General features: G+C 45.4%; 2 protein-coding genes across 31 annotated transcripts in view; one reads left to right on the top strand and one right to left on the bottom strand.

The window, feature by feature from the left end:
• Positions 1 to 1,438, bottom strand: part of GPR107 (G protein-coupled receptor 107) — a 49,286-nt gene extending 47,848 nt beyond the window's left edge. Inside the window, exon 1 of one of the 2 annotated variants that reach the window (XR_014543844.1) lies at positions 1,240 to 1,421. Coding sequence is in view for 1 of the 2 variants with exons in the window: in XM_083596430.1 (XP_083452556.1) it covers positions 1,240 to 1,401 (162 nt within the window). In the remaining variant the exon portion in view is untranslated. Of the gene's footprint in view, positions 1 to 1,239 lie in introns of both variants that reach the window. The other variant, XM_083596430.1, reaches the window with a different exon arrangement.
• Positions 1,439 to 11,454: 10,016 nt separating this feature from the next.
• The window catches only part of FNBP1 (formin binding protein 1), a 118,403-nt gene continuing 106,883 nt past the window's right edge, over positions 11,455 to 22,974 (top strand). For 15 of the 29 annotated variants that reach the window (XR_014543839.1, XR_014543840.1, XR_014543841.1 and 12 more), the window contains exon 1: positions 11,504 to 11,901. Coding sequence is in view for 21 of the 29 variants with exons in the window: in XM_083596357.1 (XP_083452483.1) it covers positions 11,878 to 11,901 (24 nt within the window). In the remaining 8 variants the exon portion in view is untranslated. Of the gene's footprint in view, positions 11,902 to 22,489; positions 22,895 to 22,974 lie in introns of those variants that run through there. The other 14 variants (XR_014543836.1, XR_014543837.1, XR_014543838.1 and 11 more) reach the window with 4 other exon arrangements.

Genomic DNA, 22,974 nt, shown 5'->3' with positions numbered 1-22,974 from the left:
CAGATGGGGCACAGCTGCGCCACCAGCCAAAACTAATGGAAGGCACTCTGTGCCACTGAGGCCACTTGAACCTCAAGCAAAATCAAAGGTCCAGAAGGACCCCTAACCTACATACCTGCTCCTTCAGAAGGACTATAATCCCATCAGGAACAGGCAACCTCCTATCCATCCAGACTTAGGGAACCACCCAACAACAGTGCTTTATCTGGATTGAGCTTCAGTTTGTTGGCACATCCACTGCCACACCTACAGATGTAAAGGAAAAGTAGAGTTGTGTCATCAGCATATTGCTGGCAGAACTCCTGATGACCCCACTCAACAGTTTCACGTAGATGTTGATCAGCATAAGCGGAGGAAATCAAACCCTGAGGTACCCCACATTGAAGGCTCCATGTGGCCGAAAAGCACTTCTCAAGCATTACCCCCTGAAAACAACCATCCAAGTAGTACTGGAATTACCACAAAGCAGAACCACCCAACCCACAACTCAAGACAGTTTCTCTAGAAGAACCCATGGCCAATGGTATCGAAAGCCGCTAAGGTAAAAAATTGGCAGGGTTGCATTTCCCATGTCTCTCTTCTGCCAGGGGATATCATACAGGGTTGCCAAAGCAGTTTCTGCATCAAAACCCAGCCAAACCCCCACCTGAAAGGAATCCATAAAAACCACCCCAATTAAGTCCTTCTCAGAGATGACCTACTGGAAATCAATGACACCAAGTCAGTCATAACCATCAATTTCCATGGGCCTGCACTGAGTAACATTAATTCTGGCTACAACCCAATAAAAACAGGTTCTAGCCATCTAAGTCCTACAATACCCACTGGAGGGCAGTGACCCCAGAGTCAGCCACACGGATCAATTTCAAGAGGTCTCCTCTTGGGTATTACAGTATTATTATTACTATTGTTGGTTATTTCCGATCCATTACCCACCGATTTCAACGGTTTCCTCTCGAGTAAGCCTCAACACTGCCTACAAACCAATAACGATAAGGATGGGCTTCATCCAACGAAGTCCTACTCAAGAGTAGAACCCACTGAGGTCACTGCCCACTATCTTTCAAAGGGTCTCCTGCCGAGTAAGAGCAAACAGTGATCGCAGCCCTAGCAAGGTGGAAGAAGTTGCCTCGCCGGCTTCAATCCTCGGCACACCGTGACCCGCCCGATTCGCTCCTCTCCTTTTCTCTCCTCCCCCTCCTTTTCCCCAACCCTCCTGCCCCTCTCCAGCGGGCCTACTTTGAGAGTGAGGTGGTGAACTCGGGCCCGCGCGGGGTCTCCCAGGAGCAGAGCCGCCAGCAGGATCAGCGCCGCCTTAGCCGAAGGAACCAAGCAGGAACCGCCACCGCCTCTCCCGCTCCTGCACAACGCCATGTTTATTCCAGCATCAACACCGGGCATCCTCGCAGGCCCCTCCTACTTCCCGGGTCAGGGGGCGACGTGGAGGAGGAAGAGGGACAGACCGGAAACTACGCTACAGCCCCCGGGTTCATAGAGAGATAGCTCTAGAGACGTTTACTAGGGACGAAAGAGACGAGCCTTGGAAGCCGCGGGATTTTTTCTCACCTAAGGGATGGGCGGGGCAATGAAAACCCCATACAGTATATGGAATTATTTCCTCCAAGAAGCTTAAGGTGGCATAGGTGGTTCTCCCCTCCCCTCCATCTTATCCTCACAACAACCCTGTGAGGTAGTTTAGGCTGAGAGAGGCAGTGACTGTCCCCAAAGTCAGACCCGGCGAGCTTCCAGGCCCCAATCGCTTATTGCTGATTTTATTTCATTATTATCTGTGAATGCTTTAAATAGTTGCTTTGAACTATTTTTTTAGCGATCTTTTGATTCTAATTGTAAAACGCTCTGAGGTGTTATTACAGTCAAGCGCTATATAACTCTTTAAAACAAACAAATAAAAGATAATCAAACACAAGATTTTTTAGGTACAGTATCTGAGATTGGGCTAAAGCTACAGTCTACCAAAATGATCAGGGTGTGTGGAGCGAATCCCCTATGAGGAAAGGCTGCAGCATTTGGAGCTTTTTGGTTAAGAGAAAAGGGAAGTTGGGGGGACATACTGATATACAAAATTATGTGTAGAAAGCAGATGGGGGGGTTTCCCTCTCTTACATCCAACAAAGCTGGATGTAGGAAGATTCAGGACAGATAAAATAAAGTATTTCTTTATGCATCACATAGTTGAACTATGGGACTCCCTTCCACAGGAGGCAGTGAGGGCTACCAACGTACATGGCTTCTTTAAAAAATGGACAAATTCATGGTGAGGGCTATGCTCTGCCTCCACAGTCAGGAGTGGACCTTCACTCTCTCTTAATGCACTCAAAAACACTGCATGGCTTCCTTAGTCCAATCTAATCCATTTGGTTCATCCTTGTGAGTCATAGCATTGAGGGTTCCCATTAGTTTTCTGTAGCTCGGGATCCAAGCCCAGCAAAACCTGGCCTGAGGCAGTGATGCTTCTGAATACAGTGGTACTTCGGGTTAAGAACTTAATTTGTTCTGTAGGTCCGTTCTTAATCTGAAACTGTTCTTAATCTGAGGTACCACTTTAGCTAATGGGGCCTCCCGCTGCCACCGATTTCTCTCATCCTGAAGCAAAGTTCTTAACCCGAGGTACTATTTCTGGGTTAGCAGAGTCTGTAACCTGAAGCGTCTGTAACCTGAAGTGTCTGTAACCCAAGGTACCACTGTGCATACTAGTTGCTGAGAATCACAAGCGAAGACAGTCTTGCTGTTGCAAACATTCCCTGCTTTTGGGTTTCCCATCGGGGCATCTGGATGGCCACTGTGAGGACAGGATGCTGGACAAGTTGGGCCAGTGGCCTGATCCAGCATGGCTCTTATGTTCTTAAACCCAGAACCCCACCCAAGCCAAAACCGGTCTGCACATTTTCTTGCATATAAATTCCACTAGCATAGGAAGATGTCATCTTCACAGTAACCACTAGATGTCACATGAAGACAGCAAGTGGCTTTTGGTTGCCCAAACTTTTAACAATTTCTCCATTTGTTTTTAAACAAATATAGGAACCATTAAACACTTGTCTAGCATTACATCTAATAGTGTTTGTTCCTATCCATTGGCTTTAGACGTAAGTCTGCCCTCCTCAGACTTTGCTGTATTCCATATACTGTATTATTTCCCCATACGCTCAGGAGTATTTCAGTCTGGTTCTTCCGTTGCTGAGCTATCGCTAATTGTGCTGCAGTCAGTAAGAAACAGTCTAGTTCTCTGTGGTGGAGAATGGAGCCCATGTCCAAAGACAGTAGGGCTAAGGCAGGATTTGGAGAAAGGTGTTGGCTTATTGTGGTGGATATAATGGAAAATACTCTATTCCAAAAGTTTTTAACATGGAGACATTCCCACAAAACACAAATAAATAAACCATGTTTTCCCCAACCCTTCCAACATAAAGAGGAAAGGGAGGGATTAATTTTTGCAAGCCTGACTGGTATCCAGGGCCGATGGAGGATGACCTTGAGCAAGGCCTCCTGTAAGCAAGCAGAGATGGTTTGAAATGGGGGGGGGTCCAGATACCCTCCCATTTATGATCTTCATTTGGGTGACCGAATTCTGATTTCCATACAGTTCAAGGCCACTAGCACCCCTCCCCCTTCATGATCCAATAGATTGCTGTATATTAGGGAAGAGGCACCCTTCAGGTCACACACTGGCCTGCTCCATATGGATTCGAACGAAATAGGCCCTCTCCCCTGCTCTCAGGGTTCTCCTGAGCAATGGGATAAAGGATTTGATTTGAAAAGCAGCAAAATATAACATTAACTTAGGCATTTCCATCCCTCTGTTTGTTCTATGTCTATAGTTTTGTTGCTTATCCTAGATTTTTTGCCTCCCCACACAAATGCACTGAGCATGTTTTGCCATCTCTTTAACTGAAGAGGAGGGATGGGAACAGGCAAACTTAAAAAAACTATAAGAACATAAATATAAGAATATAAAAACACTGACATTTAGACCAAGATTTATATTTTTCCATTTCCTAAATTCCTGTTGATTGCCTTTACGCAATCCCCTACAGCAGCGGTTTTCAACCAGTGTAATCTGGCACCCTGGGGTGCCTTGAATAATGGTCAGGGGTGTTGCAGGCAACACTGGCCTGCGTTCCTCTTTCCTTCCCTCCCTGCTTTGATGCCCTCTCGCATCTCTGCCTCCCAAAGGCTTGCACAGCTGTTTGTTGCAGCAGCCCGGGCTACAAGCTCTCCAGGCGAATGGTGCCTCTGGGACTGGCCAGGGGGTACTAGCTGCCAGGAGCTGAGGCAGCCTTGGAGTAAGCAAGCAAGTGGGCGAGGGAGCCCAGCCAGCCAGTCTGCCAGCCCTTGCTATTGGGAGTGGACAGAGGGTCCCAGACCCCTGTGGGACAGTGTGAGAAGGCACCTCTCTTTGGGGCAGGGGTGGGGGCAGCTCAGAGACCAGAGAGAGGAGAGGAGGCTGAGGGAACGCTCCACAAGTGAGGGTGTTGGAAAAGGGGTGAGGGGCTGCCAGCTCTGCATGCAAGGGGTGACATAACTGAGCTACTGAGCATGGATGTCGCAGAAAGAATGTAGTTGGTCAAGGGAGCTGTGGACTCAAAAAGGTTGAAAATCTCTGCCCTATAGTTTCTAGTAAAGGTAAAGGGACCCCTGACCATTAGATCCAGTCATGACCGACTCTGGGGTTGCGGTGCTCATCTCACTTTATTGGCCGAGGGAGCTGACGTACAGCTTCCGGGTCATGTGGCCAGCATGACTAAGCCACTTCTGACGAACCAGAGCAGCGCACGGAGACGCCGTTTACCTTCCCGCCGGAGTGGTACCTATTTATCTACTTGCACTTTGACATGCTTTCGAACTGCTAGGTTGGCAGGAGCAGGGACCGAGCAATGGGAGCTCACCCCGTAGCGGGGATTCGAGCCTCCGACATACTGATTGGCAAGTTCTAGGCTCTGTGGTTTAACCCACAGCACCACCCGTGTCCCCTTTAGTTTCTACATCATAGTTTATTGTCTGTAATAAGGTTAACACCTCTAAGTATTTAAATCTTCCATGTGCTGTGGCAAACAGAGAGTTAAAGGCTCCTGTAGTGTCCTCTACATTGATAGGAAGGAGCACAGATTTAGAATACTTGATTTGAGATCCTGCTACTCAGTGATACACTTCTAACTGCCGCTTAAGTGGCTCCAGGGCTGTTATTGGATTTTGAGAAATTAGAAAGGTGTCATCTGCAAGCATATTCACTTTGTGTACCACAAGCAGCCCTGTGACACCCTTTATAAAGGGCAGCTAGCCAGGTTGGTTGCCATGAGTGAAGCCTCTAGAGGGATGCCATTGAGGCTCCCAGCCTTTGTGTGTGTGTGTACACAAATGTGCATGGGGGGGTGTGCCAAACTGGGTCTTTGACCCAGGTGAAATAAAGCCATTTTGCCCCTGAGGGAGGATGTGACCCAACTCAGGCCACAAATAGGGTTGGCAGCTTATTTACAACCAGTGCTCCTGTGTGTTAATAGAACATTCCATTATTTTCTTACCACTTTCTTCCTCAGTTTTGATGTGCATATCCTGACCGCTGCATATAAAGCTGCAGTTAGACCAGAAATGTAGCAAGAGGAATAAAAAAAATCCCCATAAATTTGCTACCATGCCCGAAAAAAAGCCAGCTATAAATGTGTGTTTGTCAGGCTCTTTACTGTAAAAGGGAAATACAACAGAGCTGGTAAAAGCTTGGCAGACCTCACCAAATATGAGCCTGGCTCAGAGAGCAACAAGCAGACACTCTCTCTCTCTCTCTCTCTCTCTCTCTCTCTCTCTCTCTCTCGTTTATTTTCAATACACATTCCATCTGAGCTCTTCCACTATCAGCAGCCCTTTGCAGCCAGACGTTAGCAGGTGATAAGGCGTCTTATCCCACTCCCTGTTGGCATAAATATTTATCACCATGTTCACAAGTTTATTTTCAAAACACAAGAGCAGGCCATCCCGTTTCCTCTCAAGTAATTTTGCACCCCTAACCTCAAAGGATTAAAATAACAAATGGAGGCTTTTGTTCCTCTCCAACAGCATCCTAGGGTGCCCCCCTTTCTTCCTATCAGTGTTTTCACACTGGTTTTATTTTGAGTTAATGTTACACAGTTAGGTTTGGCAGGGGTGGGGGTATTATTTGCCCACACCAGCCCCACCACTTTCCACCCAGAAACTTATCTGGGACAGGAAATAATTACCAGGAGAGGGGGATGATGCATTTCCCCCATTACTAGAGTACATTTCAAAACAACCAATTTTGCCTATATTGCTTCAGTGGACAGAACCTTGTTTTGGCCTTAATCTGTATAGAGCTTAATAAGGCTTAATTTGAAGTGTCTTAAATTTGCTTCAGGGTCCTCCCCCTCCCTTAGAAATCCCCCCCTTCCCCCAAATTACAGATAGGAATTGGGGGGGGGGGAGCTTAACAACATTTTACAGTATGTTTTATTTTACAAATAAATTTATTTTTACAAAAATAATAATACTGTGCATAAACATTAATTACCCCCTCTTCCCATGAACAGTATTTCAGGATTCAGATTACATTTTTTAAAACACAATCTATTCTGCAAAGATTAAGAATTCTCTGTTCAGTATAATGTTCTACAGTGGTACCTCAGGTTACATACGCTTCAGGTTACACACTCCGCTAACCCAGAAACAGTACCTCGGGTTAAGAACTTTGCTTCAGGATGAGAACAAAAATTGTGCAGCAGCGGCGCAGCAGCAGCAGGAGGCCCCATTAGCTAAAGTGGTGCTTCAGGTTAAGAACAGTTTCAGGTTAAGAACGGACCTTCGGAACGAATTAAGTACGTAAGCAGAGGTACCACTGTAGCTACTGTGATAGGAATTTTATGGTCTTAGATATATGGTAATGTTCATAACCGCACGTACATAGATCAGCACAGGATGACTGACCTGAAGTCATTTTGATTCCTAAACTGAGCAAATGTTTTCTTTGCAAGGTCAAAGTGGAAAAGCCTCCCCATTGTCTTTTCCTTCACAAATCCTGTCTTAAGGGTATGTCTGTGTTTGAATAGGGTGTGAGCCTGTGACCTGGCCCAAGAACTAAGTCACTACAAAAGAATGGCCAGGCTCCCCAGGCAATCCAATCAAGTAACCTGCCAGACAGGAGATAAACAACAACAGGAGAAAAACAATATTAAAATTTCTGTTTTAGACCACCTTTTCTGTGATGTAGGTGTGATGTATCTGAGGGGTGGTCTTAGGTTACACACCTTCTGTGATGTATGTATGATGTTTCTGGGGTTGGTCTTGATCTACAGGATGGGAATTTCAAAAGTCTTTATAAGGCCTTGCATGCCATTTTTCTGGGTCCCTCCTCTCTCCTGCGGGTGAGGGGAGCACCCTGTTGCAACAGATCAATAAAGATCAAGCTTACTAGCTGCTTTGCTTTTCAATATTCTCTGGTTGGCCTCTGTTATTCTCTCCTACCAATAGGGAACCTATGTAAGGACTCTATATGGGCTCTTGTATACCCCATAAGGGAAAAGGGCAATTTTTGTTTACAACACTACCATCATATATAGTAGTATTTTTTTCCTTTACCACGTTGTTTTCTATAACCGATATTAAAGGAAATGACTCAATGAGAGGCCATGTGGTGTCGTGGTTAGAGTGTCGGACTAGGACAGGATGCAAATCTCCCCTCTCCCCCCCACCATAAAGCTCACTGGGTATATGACCTTGGGGCAGCCGCTGCCTCTCATCTTAATCTACCTCACAGGGTTGTTGTGGGAATAACATGGGAAGGTGGAGAACTGTGTACCGCCACCTTGAGCTCCTTGGAGGAAAAGTGGAATATAAATAAAGTAATGATTATAATTGGTCCCACATTTCATGGAAATCAGGGGGTTCCCTGGGGGCAGAGCAAGACACAACTTTTCTTCATACAGATCTGTGTATCTCAGTCTTTTCTTCACTGGCAACAGTTCCTTGAGGTCTGTCGGCTGCTCTCTGAGACTATGATTGAAACAGAGACCCTCTGTGTTGCCCCACACCCTGGCCCAGGTCCAGTCATGGGCAGTGGACTGCAACTGGCTGTGGGGCATTGGTCTGGGACTGGGCATTGGTCTGGGCATGGGCATGGGTTGTGGACTGGGACTGGGTACGAGTCACTTTGCCTTGCCTCCCCCCCCCCTTCAGGCTGCTATTCAACAGGCGAAGCTGACTCCTGGTCCATCATGCACAGTGAGAAAGAAATGCAGTGTTGCCACCCAAAGCAAAGTAGAAATGAGAGGGCATCATCAAACGATGCAGTGTATCTGCTGCGATGGGCCCTTGTGAGAACAGGAGGCTGGACTGAATGAACCTGTTGGCTTAATGTATAACTTGCTGTTGAAATGGAATACACAGGATGAGATGGTTAAATCAGCTATGATTAAATGGGCACAAGACATTGGTCATGACATTATGTTTGCTGACTGGGAACAGTTGTGGACTACCGGTATAAAGTTTACGGCATGTAATGCCTTAAGAGAGAACATTATGAAAATGATTTATAGGTGGTACATGACCCCAGTCAAGCTTGCAAAAATCTATCATACGCCCAATAATAAATGCTGGAAATGTAATGAAACTGAAGGTACTTTCTACCACCTTTGGTGGACGTGCCCAAGGATCAAGGCCTTCTGGGAAATGATCTATAATGAAATTAAGAAGGTCCTTAAGTGTACCTTTCATAAGAAACCAGAGGCCTTTCTCCTGGGCATGGTAGGCCAATTGGTGTCAAGGAAAAATAGGACGTTCTTTATGTATGCTACAACAGCAGCAAGAGTTCTTTTAGCAAAGTATTGGAAGACACAAGAACTACCCACGCTGGAAGAGTGGCAGACGAAGGTGATAGACTATATGGGACTGGCCAAGATGACTGGCAGAATCCGCGACCAAGGAAAAGAGACGGTGGAAGAAGATTGGAAGAAATTTAAAGTTTATCTTAAGAACTGTTGTAAAATTAATGAGTGCTAAAATGTAATGGGTAATGTAAAACAGAATTGCAGCGATAAATGATTGGGTAAGAGAAAAAGGATCAAAGAAATTGAATCATAAGTAATTGAAATTAGGGGTTGCTGAAAAAGTTTAAAATAGGGATGCAGGAAAGGGAGGTATGGGGAAGTCGTTGAAATAAGGTTTAAGAAAAAAAGGTTATGAAATTATACGTGTTTATATGTTTGTTTGTCTATGTATTGTTAGTTGTGAAGTGTCTCAATTCATGTTGGAAAATCAATAAAAAATTATTTTTTAAAAAATATGAATGAACCTGTTGGCTTGATTTGGCACACCTCCGCTTACATCCACCTCCAGCTGCAGCCTGTTTCTGAATCCCAGTTGTTGGGAACAACCGCACAAGAGGGCACTCAGGTCATGTTTGCAGGCTTCCCCAGCCCTACATGGAGATGCCAGAGACTGAACCTGAGGGCCTTCTTAAGAGTATACCACTGAGTTATAGTCTTCTCCCCTCCTCAAAGAAAGTAAGATTCCAGTCTTCCTGGTTGTAACTAAAGGTATGATTTTTAAAAAGAAGCAACAAGCTATTGGTCCATCTAGCGCAGTATTGTCTACACTGTCTGGCAGCAGCTCTCTAGGGTTTCAGGATGGGAGTTTTACTTGGAGATCCCAGCGACTGAACCTGGGACCTGCATACAAAGCAGGTGCTCTACCCCTGAGCTACTTGCCCTCATCCAAAACTTATGCCACAATAAATCTGTTAGTCTTTAAGGGGCCCATGCAACTGTAATAAAACTGTCTCTGTAAAAGAGGTACCAAAGCTGATGACCTCCAGATGTTGTTAAACTCTAGCTCCCACCAGCCCCGGAAAACATGGCCAAAGGTCAGGGGTGAGGGGAATTGGAAACTGCCCCTAGGAAATAATCGGTTGAAACAGTAGCTTTTGAAGGGCAATCCCATACATGTATACGGAGAAGTTAAGTTTCAAATCAGTAAAGTGGGACTTGCCCCCATGTAAGTAGCTAAAGAACTGCAGCCTAATTAGCATAAACCTATGCTCCTACTTCAAAGTAGGGCCCACTGTGCTCCATAGTTCTTGTATCTACAATCTTGTTGCTTCTTTCCTTCTCCCTCCCAATCCACTTTCCCTTTGGTGCCATGTCTCTAAAGATAATAATAACCTGGAGGAATTTTTTTTAAGTGACTCTGATAGCCTTTTTGGCTGAAGAGCAAGGTAAAATACCAGTTGGTATTTTGGATTTGCTATATTGGATTTGATCTGATGCCTTGTGTGAATATTGTTTACCTTTTTATATAAACAACATTTTTATACCTACACCTGTTTTACATGAAGTAAGAGAGAGGTTATAGGAGACACCAACAAACTGAATTCCAGTTTGCTTTCAAACTAAACTCTGAATCACAACAATTTATAATGATTGCATCTAACTAATTTTTTCTGATTTTTTTTTGTGGGGGGGACAGTCAGTGCATAGAGGAGCCACTCTGTCTGCTACGAGGCTATTATTGTCACTCAGAAGAAACCCAACTACTTCTGCTGGGATGCACCTGCTTGCTTGTGTGATCAAAGGTTTCAGAAACTGATATTCTGGGTCTCTACATAAGGAGCAGGCAACAGATAATGAGCAATGTCTTCCACTTGAGGTTGACCACAAATACAAAGTCTGTCTGAGTATGGGACCTTCTTGTAGTGGCTATTCAACACTGCAGTGGGCATCACTTGGAAACACAGCACAGTGAAGAAGGTGGCATATATGGTCCCCCCCCCCAATTTAATTCCCATTACAATCCTGTAAGGTAGGATAGTCAGCTAGGCAGTGACTCACTTAAGGTCACCCAGCAAGCTCCATGGCCCATTTTAACCCTGCTCTCCCAAGTCCTAATCCAACACTCTAACCACTTCACCACACTTCCTGTGAAGCACCTGGAAGCATTTTGCAATGGCTTATGTGTGTAAAAGGAGGAGGATGATTTGGGGGCTGCAGTGTGCATGCCAAATATTCTCAAATATAGTATTATGGGTGGTGGTCTCTGGGTTCCACCTCCTGTCCGTTTACACGTGCCACAGTGGGCCACATTCCGAAACTGCACCATCTAATATTTTTCAAGGCATCTGGAACTATATTTGATAATGAGACTTCATCATTTTAACCCAAATGCAAATGGACTCATTCTCCGTGCCTATTCTATAGTTTTGTTTTTAATCTTTTCGTTTCCATCTGTAGTTATAACTGGGGTTTTTTCTGCTTTCTGTGCATTACAAAACGAAATAAGAAAACCTGTACCAAATCTGTACCACAGTTGCATCTCTGCTGCAAAGCCTTAGGATGCTGCACTGAGATTTGAGGAGCTTCACTTGACAGCTTGGCTCAATAAAATAAAATAAAATTCCCCTGGAGCATCAGTTGAGCCCACTCTTGGCGCCTGCGCAATCCCAGCACCAGACTAATGAATCCCCCCCTCCTCCTTGCATGCGCCTTACTGCCGGGCGCATGCGCGCTTCCCAGGTGCTGTCAATTCCTCCCTGGGTCTCCTCCCTTTACTACTCTGAGAGCTACTCGCTTGATTTTGCTGCCGCTGCTGCTGCTTTGGCCATTTTGCTCTGGAGGCAGCAATGAGGTGGTAGCAACAATAGCCACGAGAGGAGGCAACCTAGCAAGCAATCAAATCAAGGGCACAAAGCTCTATTATTGTTGCTATATTGTAGTTTTGCAAGCTTATGCTCTTTTTGCAAGCGGTTTGGAGGGGTGCTGGCCTCGCTTTTGGGGTGGCAGGCGAAGGACGAGGGGGTGTGGACCCCCCGGCGTTGAATATCGCACCCAGGGCCGGCCCCCTAGCCCACCCGTCGCTGGAGCCATGAGTTGGGGCACGGAGCTTTGGGTAAGTAGAAGAGGCAGCAAGAGGAAGAAATGGGTTGGTGGTCGTGGAAGAGAGGCATGGATTTTTGTAGTGTGTGGGTGGGGGCTATTTCTACATGGCTGAGCAGCAGCATGTGGGGGAGAGGGCTTGCATTATTCCTGAGCTGGGGTGGGGGGCGACGAGCGCGTCACTTCATGCATGTCTCCCTCTCACTAACTCACACACACAAAATGCTTGGGGGTTTGGATCTGCATGCAAAACTGCGATAAGGTTAGATACAGATAGGCATTCTATTAGAGTTCTAAATCTGCACAGGAAAACAGTGCAATAAAGTTAGGTCTTTATTCTATTGGCAATTTAAGTCTTCGTAGAAAATGGTGTGAGAAAGTTAACTCCTCCAAAAATAAAAGACAGCCTCCAGGTTTCGGCTAATATTCGACCTCCTAAGAGTAGACCCATTGGAAATAAGGGGTATAGTTCGTTTGGGTCTATTCATTTTAGTGGGTACACTCTTGAATAGGGTTTATTGGAATGCAAAAGCAGGTCATTCTATGGGTGGAAGCCAAGTAAGTCTTACATAGAGTAGACCCGTTGGAAATCAATGGACTTACGGTAGTGGTGGAGATTGGGTACAACCCCCTAATAACCACAAGGTTGGTTCCGCGCAGAGCAGACCCACTTGAAATCCGTGTGCTTAAATTAGTCATGCTCGTTTTATTTCAAGGGGTCTACTCTTGAGGGGGGCTAACACTGGATACAAATCCTACGCAGTAAGATAGCACAGCCAGTACCAGCAGTACACACACGAAAAATATTAAGGCCAGTTACCCTAAGCTTTTGCCATAAATGTGTCCCTGAGTGGGGCTGCAAAGGTATAAAATCATAACATTAAATCAGTTAAAACAATTTGCAAGCAGAGGACCAGGGGAAGTATTTAAAACAAACACTAAAATACATTGATTGCAGTGAGTCTACTCTGAGTAAGTCCTTAGATCTCAACAGTAGTTATCTCTGCTCGCCTCTCTACACGCCTTATTCTCTGCCGCCTGAAAATAACGGTTTTCCTCCTCGTGTTCCCTCCTCTGCAATGTAGTGTTTACTAGCTCCTTTTTTTTTTTTTACAAAAAAACCCCAGATGTTTCCACAGTTGAGAAAGGGGAGGGGAAGAGATAGCCAGCGAATGAGTATGTGCACACATGTCCGTATTAATTATATGCATAATTAATAATTGCCCTCTGGAATGTCATAATGAATACTGTCGTTAAAAGAACCCAAGCGCTGCACCAGACTATTCTGAGTAGACCCATTGGAATGTAAGGACTTGAGTTGGTCCTATCACGAGATATTTCAATAGGTCTACTCCGCGTAGGACTAACATTGGCAGCAACCCCCTCCTCCTTCTCCCCTGCCCCCCTCAAAAATATTGCAGCGTTGGTGAAGGTTTGTGAGAGGAGCAAGTGACGTTTCCTATTTAAAAAAATAATCATTTGTATTTCTCAACTTGAGGAAGGAAATCTGTGTCATTGCTGTGTTCACCCCCAAGACTGCAATGGAGAGAGGAGGGGGGAGGGAAGAGGAGGTGTGTTTTATGTCCATGATAAAACAGTTTCCTGGGAGAGGAGTCCTGGTGGTCTCAGCAAAGAAAAGGAAATAATGCATTTCTTTTTAAAGGATTTAAGGCTGGGGGAACAAGGTCAGAAATTGGGATCTTCCTTTCTGATGTGTTTTTGCCTGTCTGTTGCAAGGGTTTAGGATAGCTTAGTTGGTTAGAGAGCAAAAAAGGCAGGCAGTGGCTTCATGTACAAAATGATCCAGCTTCTAGTACCCTTAAAAGAGAGAAAACAGGCTGTGAGGAAACTGGTTTGGGATGGGAAAATCAGACTTGCAGGTTTCTATTTATCCGGTTTCTTGGGACTTGGCAGCTGTTCTTGGGAAGTTAGGTTGCACCCTTTCTTCCTCTCACCCTAGAATCCAAGATTTGTAGAGTTGGAAGGAACCCCAGGGGTCATCTAGGCCAACCCCCCTGCAGTGCATTAGCAGCAAAACATCTCTACCCCTAAACAGCCTCTTCACCACTAACACTGCCACCCCCAGTGCCTTTTATCTGCCCTACAGTGGGGGGTGGAGAGACCCACTGGCCATGGGACTAACTTGAGGCAGTCACAGCAATTTCTTAGTTTGGTCTACCTTGCAAGGCGATTGTGAGGATAGAATGGGGGAGGGGAATCAGGTCCCGCTTTGGGGCTTCCCATTGGGTGCATCTGCTTGGCCACTATGAGAACAGGAGGCTGGACAAGACAGGACTTTTGGGGCTTGATACAATAGCTGGCCTCTTCCTAAGTTCACTGCGATGGGCTCTTTGGGGGAAAAACAGAGGCGTAAATCCAAAAAACTTAAAAACAAGGTGAAAATTGGAGGTTGCGTCCAGCACAGTCAACCCATTGAAACTGATGGATGTGGTGAATTTAGGGTCGTAAATGTCAGTGGGTCTCCTCTGAGTAGAACTTGGATGGATTAAACCCATGATTTTTTTTAAAAAGCAATGCTTAGACATGCCGGCCTTCGAAGATTCAGCTGTGAGTGGGTGTGGGTGTGCGCACATGGACGCATGCGTGTTGGGTGTGCCCTGAGGTTACATTCTGAGACCACTGCAAGCCTTTGTATGAATTAAGGCTCAGTTTGTATAATCAGAATAACAAGTAGCCTTAGAATCAGAGTCGGAAGGGACTCATAGGGTCATCTAGTCCAACCCCCTGCAATGCAGGAATAACGGCTATTAGTAGCCTTATCAGAAAAATTCACTGAGGATATTTACCCTGGGCTTTGACACCCATGATAAATATTTTTAAGACCCACCGCTGTTCTTGTGATTTGTTTTAAACAGCTTCTTAATTTTATATTTTGTTGCAGCATGCCCTGGGAGTGTATGTGGAAGATAATAATTTGAATTAATAATAATAATAATACCCCCTTTTTAAAGGCATCTAAGCCAATGGGCCATTTCAGCATTTTGTGGCAGTGAGTTCCATCAGTTAACATTGCAATTTGTTTAAAAAAATGTGTATGTGTGGAGGAATACAATTTGTACTGTCGCCAACCTTTCAGCTTCACTGTATGACCCTGTTAGGTTCTGATATTGTGCAAAGGGGAGGGGAAGCTTCTCTCTAACCACTTCCTCCAACACTCTGCAAACCTAGACTCCTGCCCTTGGGAATCTGCTTGCAATGCCCCCCACGCTGGCTGCCGTCTTTGCAGCACTCCCTATGGCCTATAGCTGACCACAGTCAGCTAGATCAATTGCAGGGTTTGTGTTATCTATGGCCCAGGTGTGCTTCCTCAGTTTGGACCTATAACAAGCCATGCTTGAGCTTATCTTGGTTTTTGGAAGACCTGGAGGCAGGTCCCTTAGAGCAGTGTTCTAAAAAAAAGGATGAAGAGTTTTGCACCAGGGATGGGGAAGCTCAATCTCAGAGGCCTACTGCGGCCCCCTGGACCTCTCTGTCTGGCCCTAATAACTTTCTCGGAGCCACAGCCCATACCATTTCACCCTCTTTCATTTTATTTTGCCCTTGAACTCTGTCATTGCCTGCTGCTTGCTTGGGTGGTGGTACGTGTCAGAATGAAGGCTGTTATAGAAAGGTGAAATTCACATCCGTTGCTCTGCCCTCTTTGGCCTTGGACTCTACCCACCAACATGTGGCCCCTGGAAGGTTGCCTGAGAAGAAAATGTAGCCCTTGGTCTGACACATGTTTTCTACCCTTGTTTTTGTTTGTTTTTTACACACTGGAAGAACACGGATGTATGAGCTGAGCATTGTGGGGAATCGCAGAGCAGAACTGTATTAGAGCTTCCTCTTTTGACGAGCAGGTTGGGATTTGTGGGTGCACCAAATAGCTTAATGATAGGTGTTTTAGCTGCGGAGAGCTGGCCAAAGGGAATTTGAGCTGGAGGCCGAGGATGGCATGGCGTTAGCGGGCCTTGTGGCTTACGAGACACAGCAGGATTTCGGAGTTGTGGATGAGCACCACAATTGCTCCTGAGGCGAAAATGCATTTACTGAATAACTCTGGAAATTGGTCGCGGTATCCCTGCATCCTTAACAGCCATGCAGTTTCAGGGCCGGTCCAAGACATTTTGCTGTTTGAGGCAGATCAGAAAACGGCGCCCACTACTGCTGCCACAGGCAACTGGAGGCATCCCAGGGAAGCCTCAACACACCGAAGCTGGCAGGGGAGAAAAAAGGAGGCCATTGAGGAACAAGGGACAGCGGCAGAGGAACTGTCCTGGGATGGCGGCTCCTATCAGCAGCCAAAGGAGAAATGAAGGCAGGCGAGGATGCCCTTCTCTTTCCATTTATGCCACCCCTCTCAGCTGTCCTCAGCCTGTGCCTGAGGCAAGTGCCTCAGTGAAGTTAATGGGTGGGTCGGCCCTGAGTAGTTTGGTCTACAGGTTGATTTGACATGTTGCTGCAGGAGAGATGATAGGCTTCAATTTCCAGGTGAAACAGCTAATTACAAACTTGTCTGTCTCTTTGGAAATTTCTGTGGCGTGATTCTATACACATGGATGATGCTATGTCTGGCTGTCATTATTGGCTGTTGGGTTGCATGGGACAATCTGGGTCAGGGGATGCAGTGAACTCCATGCTTCCCACAAGTACAGTGGTACCTCAGGTTGCATATGCTTCAGGTTACATACACTTCAGGTTACAGACTCCGTTAACCCAGAAATAGTGCTTCAGGTTAAGAACTTTGCTTCAGGATGAGAACAGAAATCGTGCTCCGGCAGCGCAGCGGCAGCAGGAGGCCCCATTAGCTAAAGTGGTGCTTCAGGTTAAGAACAGTTTCAGGTTAAGAACGGACCTCTGGAACGAATTAAGTACTTAACCCGAGGTACCACTGTAGCTGCTTTTTCTAACAATGTCCCTGGGAGGCAGGACAGACACTTAAACTCTTGGGATGGACTATGGCTCAGTAGGAGAGCATCCGCTTTGTGTGCAGAAGCCACCAGGCTCAGTTCCCAGTGGCATCTCTAGGTGACGTTGGGAACGTTCCCTGCATGCAGTCCTCAAGAGCTGCTGCCAGTCAGTGTGGACAGTACTGAGCTAGACAGCTTCCTACATCTTGGCTCATTTAGAATTTTAATGACAGTCTAGCATAAGACAGCTTCCTGTGTTCCTAAATCAGTTTTGGGAATTGCAGCCCTCCATGAAACTGTCGGGATCTCGGGTTGTGAATTCTTGATGCAGAGCAGTTCTGAAGCTTTGGACAAGCTGGTTCAGCATCCGCAGAGGGCCCAAGCACCTTATGCCTACTACAGAAAAGCTTCCGGCAATATAGGAACAACATCCCTTTCCATGTATCGAGCAAGGCTTTCTCTTTGAGGAATACCCAACATTTGGCAAAAGTCTGCTCTAGTAAAGCTGAGGCAGGGTGGTGGGGCGGGGGAGAAGGATGATTGACATGTGCAGGCAGGATTTTGCAAAGCGAGGAGAGGTAAAATAAGCAGCTGTTTGCAAGTGAAAACAAATCTGAGGTGTTTTGTCCTAATCGAGTAGACTTGATAAGCACAATATGGTAGGAGCAGCTGGGAGCTACATATGCCTTGCAGGCAGTGGGTGTTGACTGAGGTACTTATAATGAGAGAATTGTTAAGAGTTGGAAGAGACCATGAGGGTCATCTAGTCCAGCCCCCTGCAATGTTGGAATCTTTTGCCCAGTGTGAGGCTCAAACACATGACCCGAGATTAAGAGCCTCGTGCTATACTGACTGAGCAATGTAGGACTTCTGCATAATAATTTCAACCTGTATATATTTTTTTTTAAAAAAGTTTCTAGTCCTCAAGGCTGAGATACTTTTTCTGCAGGGGAATTTCAACTTGTGCATTAAAAAAAATAAGTTTTTAGTCCTGAAGCTTTGAACACACAATGGGTATTCCAAACAGTCAGGAATGAAGTAAAAGGGCACCTTGTACTGAGAGTGTAAAAGGCTTTGGGCATGCTCAAAGGTGATAATTTCAAAAAAGGTTTGTTTGTTTGTTTATTCACTTAGTAATATTTATATCCCACCCTTCATTGAAAAAGATTTCCAGGTGGATCACATTCTGATAAAACAATACAAATGGACACGCTTTATAATCTCAAAATATTTTAAGAGTTGCCACGATCACAAAAACATATTTACTGTGAGGCTGGTAGCACTGAAATCTATTCTGATGTAGAGCGCTTTGTTCAATCCTTAATGTAAGATGGATCTCAGTATTTTCAAAAGATGCTCAGCTCGCCAAAAAGGAAGTCAAGCATGTTTAACAGCAGAGAAACATGTCTCCTAAAGGTGCTGTTTCTCGTTGCTGCAAAACTGTGACATCATTCTCAATGTCCTGCTTTACTACAGAACCTCTCCTTATTGAAATGCTTTTCAGCGGTTTGCTGGGGCTTCCTGAGATTAGCATTTTCCTCATTTAGATGTAGCCAGGAGGTAACGCATGCTGCTGTTGCAACAGATAAATCCAATATCGTGGAGGTAAACGTTTTGCAGAAAATGATAATCAGGAAGAGAGGCTCAGAGTGCAAGACTTTCTGCTCTCCTCATTTCCTCTTGTGGTGTGCTGGCAACTTACATAGCCAAGCTGAATGCTTAATTCAGGCCAATTCATGCACTTTAGGTTCTATATGCTTATGGCTGCAGATTGCTACAAAGCGTATGAATTTAGGGTTGCCAGTCTACCTGGTATTTTACCAGCCCATGGACAGTTTATTTAAGTTACATTATAGTCCAAAGGCTATTCATCAGGAAATAAGGATTTATTTTAAGTTTTTGATTTGTGCTGAAACTCAGTCTAAGTTTGTTTTCTTAAAAAATGTATAACCACATCAGTTAACAAACATGGATACATATGCTATAATGTCATTGTTTTAGTTAAATAAATTGTTTAAATTGTTATTTAAGGAAATGATTATTTTTCTCCTTCCAATAAAGTACAGCAGAAAAGTTGTCCAAATATAAACAGTAACTTATTAAACCTCACAATAATTTCATAATTATCTGTCTATGTATTTCTAATAGTATAACCAAATCAGTCATTTTTTACATGACAGTAAAAACTACTCTGAAAATTTATTACTCCAAAAATTAAACCTTCATCTGGTTGTAAATATTAAGATTATACCAGCAGGAATGTCTTTCTGTTAAAAAAAATGATTTAAATCAAATCCACCCTGCCTGAGAGGTTCTTCCAGGTGCTGCCCCTGCATTGTGAGCACCTGTTCTGGGTCCATCCATATCAGGCTTCAGCACAGGGTGTATTTGTGTAGGGGAGAGCTTTTGAAATAGATATAACCATCACAGACCCTACAATGGGCAGGTAAAGCCTTGGTGGTTGGCACTGAGCTACCACAGGGCCTTTTCTGTGGTGGCTCCCCAGTAGTTGAATGCCCTCTCTAGCAAGATGCACCTGTCTCCATAATTATTAACTTTAAGGATGGATTTAAAAACATTCCTGGTTACCCAGGCATTTCGTGCTTGAGGAATACTCACCCCTGGCCGCCTTGAGAGTAGAACCCATTTACCTTGGCTGGAAGGATGGTTTTTTATTTACTGTAATTGCAGTTACAATGTTTTTAGCTGTGACTTCCTTCACAGAGCTACAATTTCCAGAGTCCCCTGGGAAGAGGAATTCACTGCTAAACCACTCTGCAAACTATAGCTCTGGGAAGTGAGTAGGCACCTCTTGTTTAGAACCCTGAACAAACTACAGCTCCCAGGATTCTCTGAGGGAAGCCATGACTGCTTCAAATGGTATGATACTGCTTTAAATGTAAACAGCTATGACTTCCCTCAAAGAATCCTGGGAGTTGTAGTTTGTTAAGGCTGCTGAGAGGCATTAAGAGACCCTGGTATTAGTCTCACAGAACTACAATTCCTAGAGTTCCCTGGGAAAAGCGATTGATTGTTAAGCGACTCTGGGAACCGTAGCTCTTGGAGGGGTAAAGGGGTCTCCTGACAATTCTCAGCACCCTTAACAAACTACACTTCCTAATATATTTTTTCTGGGGGGGAGCTATGTCGGTTTAAAGTGGCATCATACTGTTTTTAAATGTACAGTCATACCTTGGGTTACAAACGCTGCGGGTTGCGCATTTTCAGGTTGCGGAACGGGTTACTTCCGGGTTTTGGTGCATGCGCAGAAGTGCAAAATGATGTCATGTGCAGGAGCACCGAATCGCATCACGCATGTGTGCAGATGCGGCACTTCAGGCTGCGAACACTGCGGGTTGTGAACATGCCTCCCGCACAGATCACGTTCGCAACCCAAGGTATGATTGTATGGTGTGATTGTGGCTGATGTTTTCATTTCCAAAATGGCAGCACTCCCCTCCCCAATTTCAGCAACAGTTTCATTGCTAACAGCAGGGATAGGCAACCTAAGGCCCGTGGGCCGGATGCGGTCCAATCGCCTGCTAAATCTGGTCTGCGGACGGTCAGGGAATCAGTGTGTTTTTACATGAGCTGAATGTGTGCTTTTATTTAAAATGCATCTCTGGGTTATTTGTGGGGCATAGGAATTCATTCATTTTTTTTCCAAAATATAGTCTGGCCCTCCACATGGTCTGAGGGATGGTGGACCAGCCCACGGCTGAAAAAGGTTGCTGACCCCTGGCTAACAGCTTCATACTTGGGGAGCAAAGCATGCTTCAACCACCCATTAGTGGACCATTTGCTTGTTTGTGTACTGTGGGTGGCATAGCACCCTCTGGTAGTAGCTGGTGCTTTATATAGCACTCCTCCTAATCTAAATTCATAACAGCAAGCATGACAGATTGTGTGTGGATAGACTTTGCTCGGGGTTCATGTGATGCAATGACACATTATGTCGTTGTGTAGCTGGCTTTGGAGCAGGCGGGGGGAAACATAGAGACATAGAATTCTAGAATGGTAGAGCTGGAGAGGACCATGATTGTCATCTAGTCCACCCCCTTGCAATGCAGGAATCTTTTTGCCCACCGTGGAACTTGAATCCATGACCCTGAGATTAAGAGTCTCATGCTCTACTGACTGAGCTAATCCCAACTGAATCAAAATGAAGGACTGAGCCGAAACTTGTTCCCACAGTTCTCCACAGGCTCAGAAGCATGATCACACCTGGGGAACTCCAGATGCCAACACCACTGCAGTCTGGCGTTGGTGAAAACTGATGTGTGGATAATTCTGGTTATGGCCATGGTGGTGGGGCTGATGTAGTCCAAAACATCTGGAGGGCACCAGGTTGGAGAAGCCTAAGGGCCTGCCCATTGAGCCCACTCTGAAGGCTTCAAGAGAAACCTGTTTTGAGAATAGATCTTCAGTGTAAAAACCGCAAAATCTGTTAGCCAAAACTCTGGAAATCCAAGAACCTGACATACATTCAGGAATGGTTAGGGGAGAAATATTAGACAGCGTAGAAATGGAAAGTTTGAGATCATTATCTGTGCTTTTAAAGCTGGGCACAGACTATCTTTTCGGTAAATGGATGGTATTCGACAGTAAATCGAATATCAGAATGCATCTGGTAAAAAAAAGAAAGGCTTGTTGGTCATTTGTTTTGCCAAAGGAATTATATATTTTTTCTCTCCCGCTCAAAAGTCCCTTGTCCTGGCTTCCCCCGGCCGGCAAAGAACTGTAACTCAAAGCTCCAGTTTTTATTTTGGGGTCAGATTGGTATATAAGGCAAGTGACAGGTTTGCAGGAATCCGCGGGTGCCTGAGGAAGTTGTAGTTAAACATGAACTAAGGTGTTGAATCAACAAGTGACAACCCCGCCCCGCCCCCACAGGGTGGACATAGCATTTAATAAGGCAAACTGCTGGAGTCCCTGCACTGGGCAGTCAAAAGGGTGGTCCTTCTAGTGGGCTGGCAGGGTGAGAACTGAGTGCCCCAGCACTAGGGTTTTCCTGGTGTAGGGGACAGGTGGGGTAAGGCCAGACACAGCATCATGTGTGCTCTTGGCCCTGCTGGAATGGGCATATCTGAGGGTGCATCGGAGGGAGATCCTGACTACTTGCCTGCTCTCTCACTCGAGACATCACTGGGATCCTCCCCCGGAACAGACATCTCTTGAGGTTCGGTAGATCCTCCTGATCCAGTTCCCTCAGTGCTGGCCCTAATTATAAAGATCAGAATTACTCACCTTCAGAAAAGCTAAACCTCCAGTGTCTCTCTCTCTCTCTGCATGAGTCACTATTCTGGGGAGCCCTGAATTGTGGAGAGATGCAACAGGCAGCCTAACTTGACAGCAGTTGATAATTCTACTGCCATCGGGGCAATATAATCAGTCCGTTACATCCTACCTGAAGCCACAACATACCAGAGCTACTCATCGCCACAAGGCTGATAAACCTGACAAGGCCCGAGAATAAGCTCATAGCAGCCTTTACATTTTAAACTAATTTCTTACACACACTGCCCACTTCCGGTTGTCTGACAGCGCCTTCAGTGTGCTCCTTCAAGCAGTTTTGAGAATTAACAGTGTTGAATCAATAATGATAAATGCTTGACGGTAGGCAGGGTGGTTTTTCCGCTGCACCATTCATTTCCTCTTTGACACCTTACTGATATTTGTTGGTGACATTACAGGTTTCGTAGTGAATAAGACATTCTTCACATGCATGGTCTTAAACACTGAAACGTGTTTAAATTCAGCTTGGTGTGGCCATTCTGCACTGCATCTGTCTTGCAGCAACTGCCATTGGCTTTTTGGCATGTCTTGACCTTGATGCTAGCAGTGGAAGCAGAGGCACCTGCTAAGTGCCTGGTTCTTGGCAGCTATCGTCAGTTGAAACTGCATCTTTGCCTGCCTGCTTCTCTACTCTGAACGGATCAGCGAGGCAAGATCCTCCCTGAAGTGACGTGTTGAACCGGGTTCAGATCCTGCACCGGTTTTGCCTTTGTTTCTGCAACAGCTTTTAAGAGTTCTGGTCAAATGTCGTTCTGTTTCCTGAGCTGTCGTTGGCTATTACCAACATGGATCTTTAAAAAGGTAAACGGGTCCTTCCTCGTTTGTGACTGTGTCAGGGCAGAACCTCAGGTAACAGTGCAGTCATTAAATCATAGGATTGC

This window comes from Podarcis filfolensis (genome assembly GCF_964270895.1).
Source record: "Podarcis filfolensis genome assembly, chromosome: Z".
NCBI lineage: Eukaryota > Metazoa > Chordata > Lepidosauria > Squamata > Lacertidae > Podarcis > Podarcis filfolensis.
Note: the sequence above shows the minus strand (reverse complement) of the source record. Positions and strands in the feature narration are given on the sequence as shown.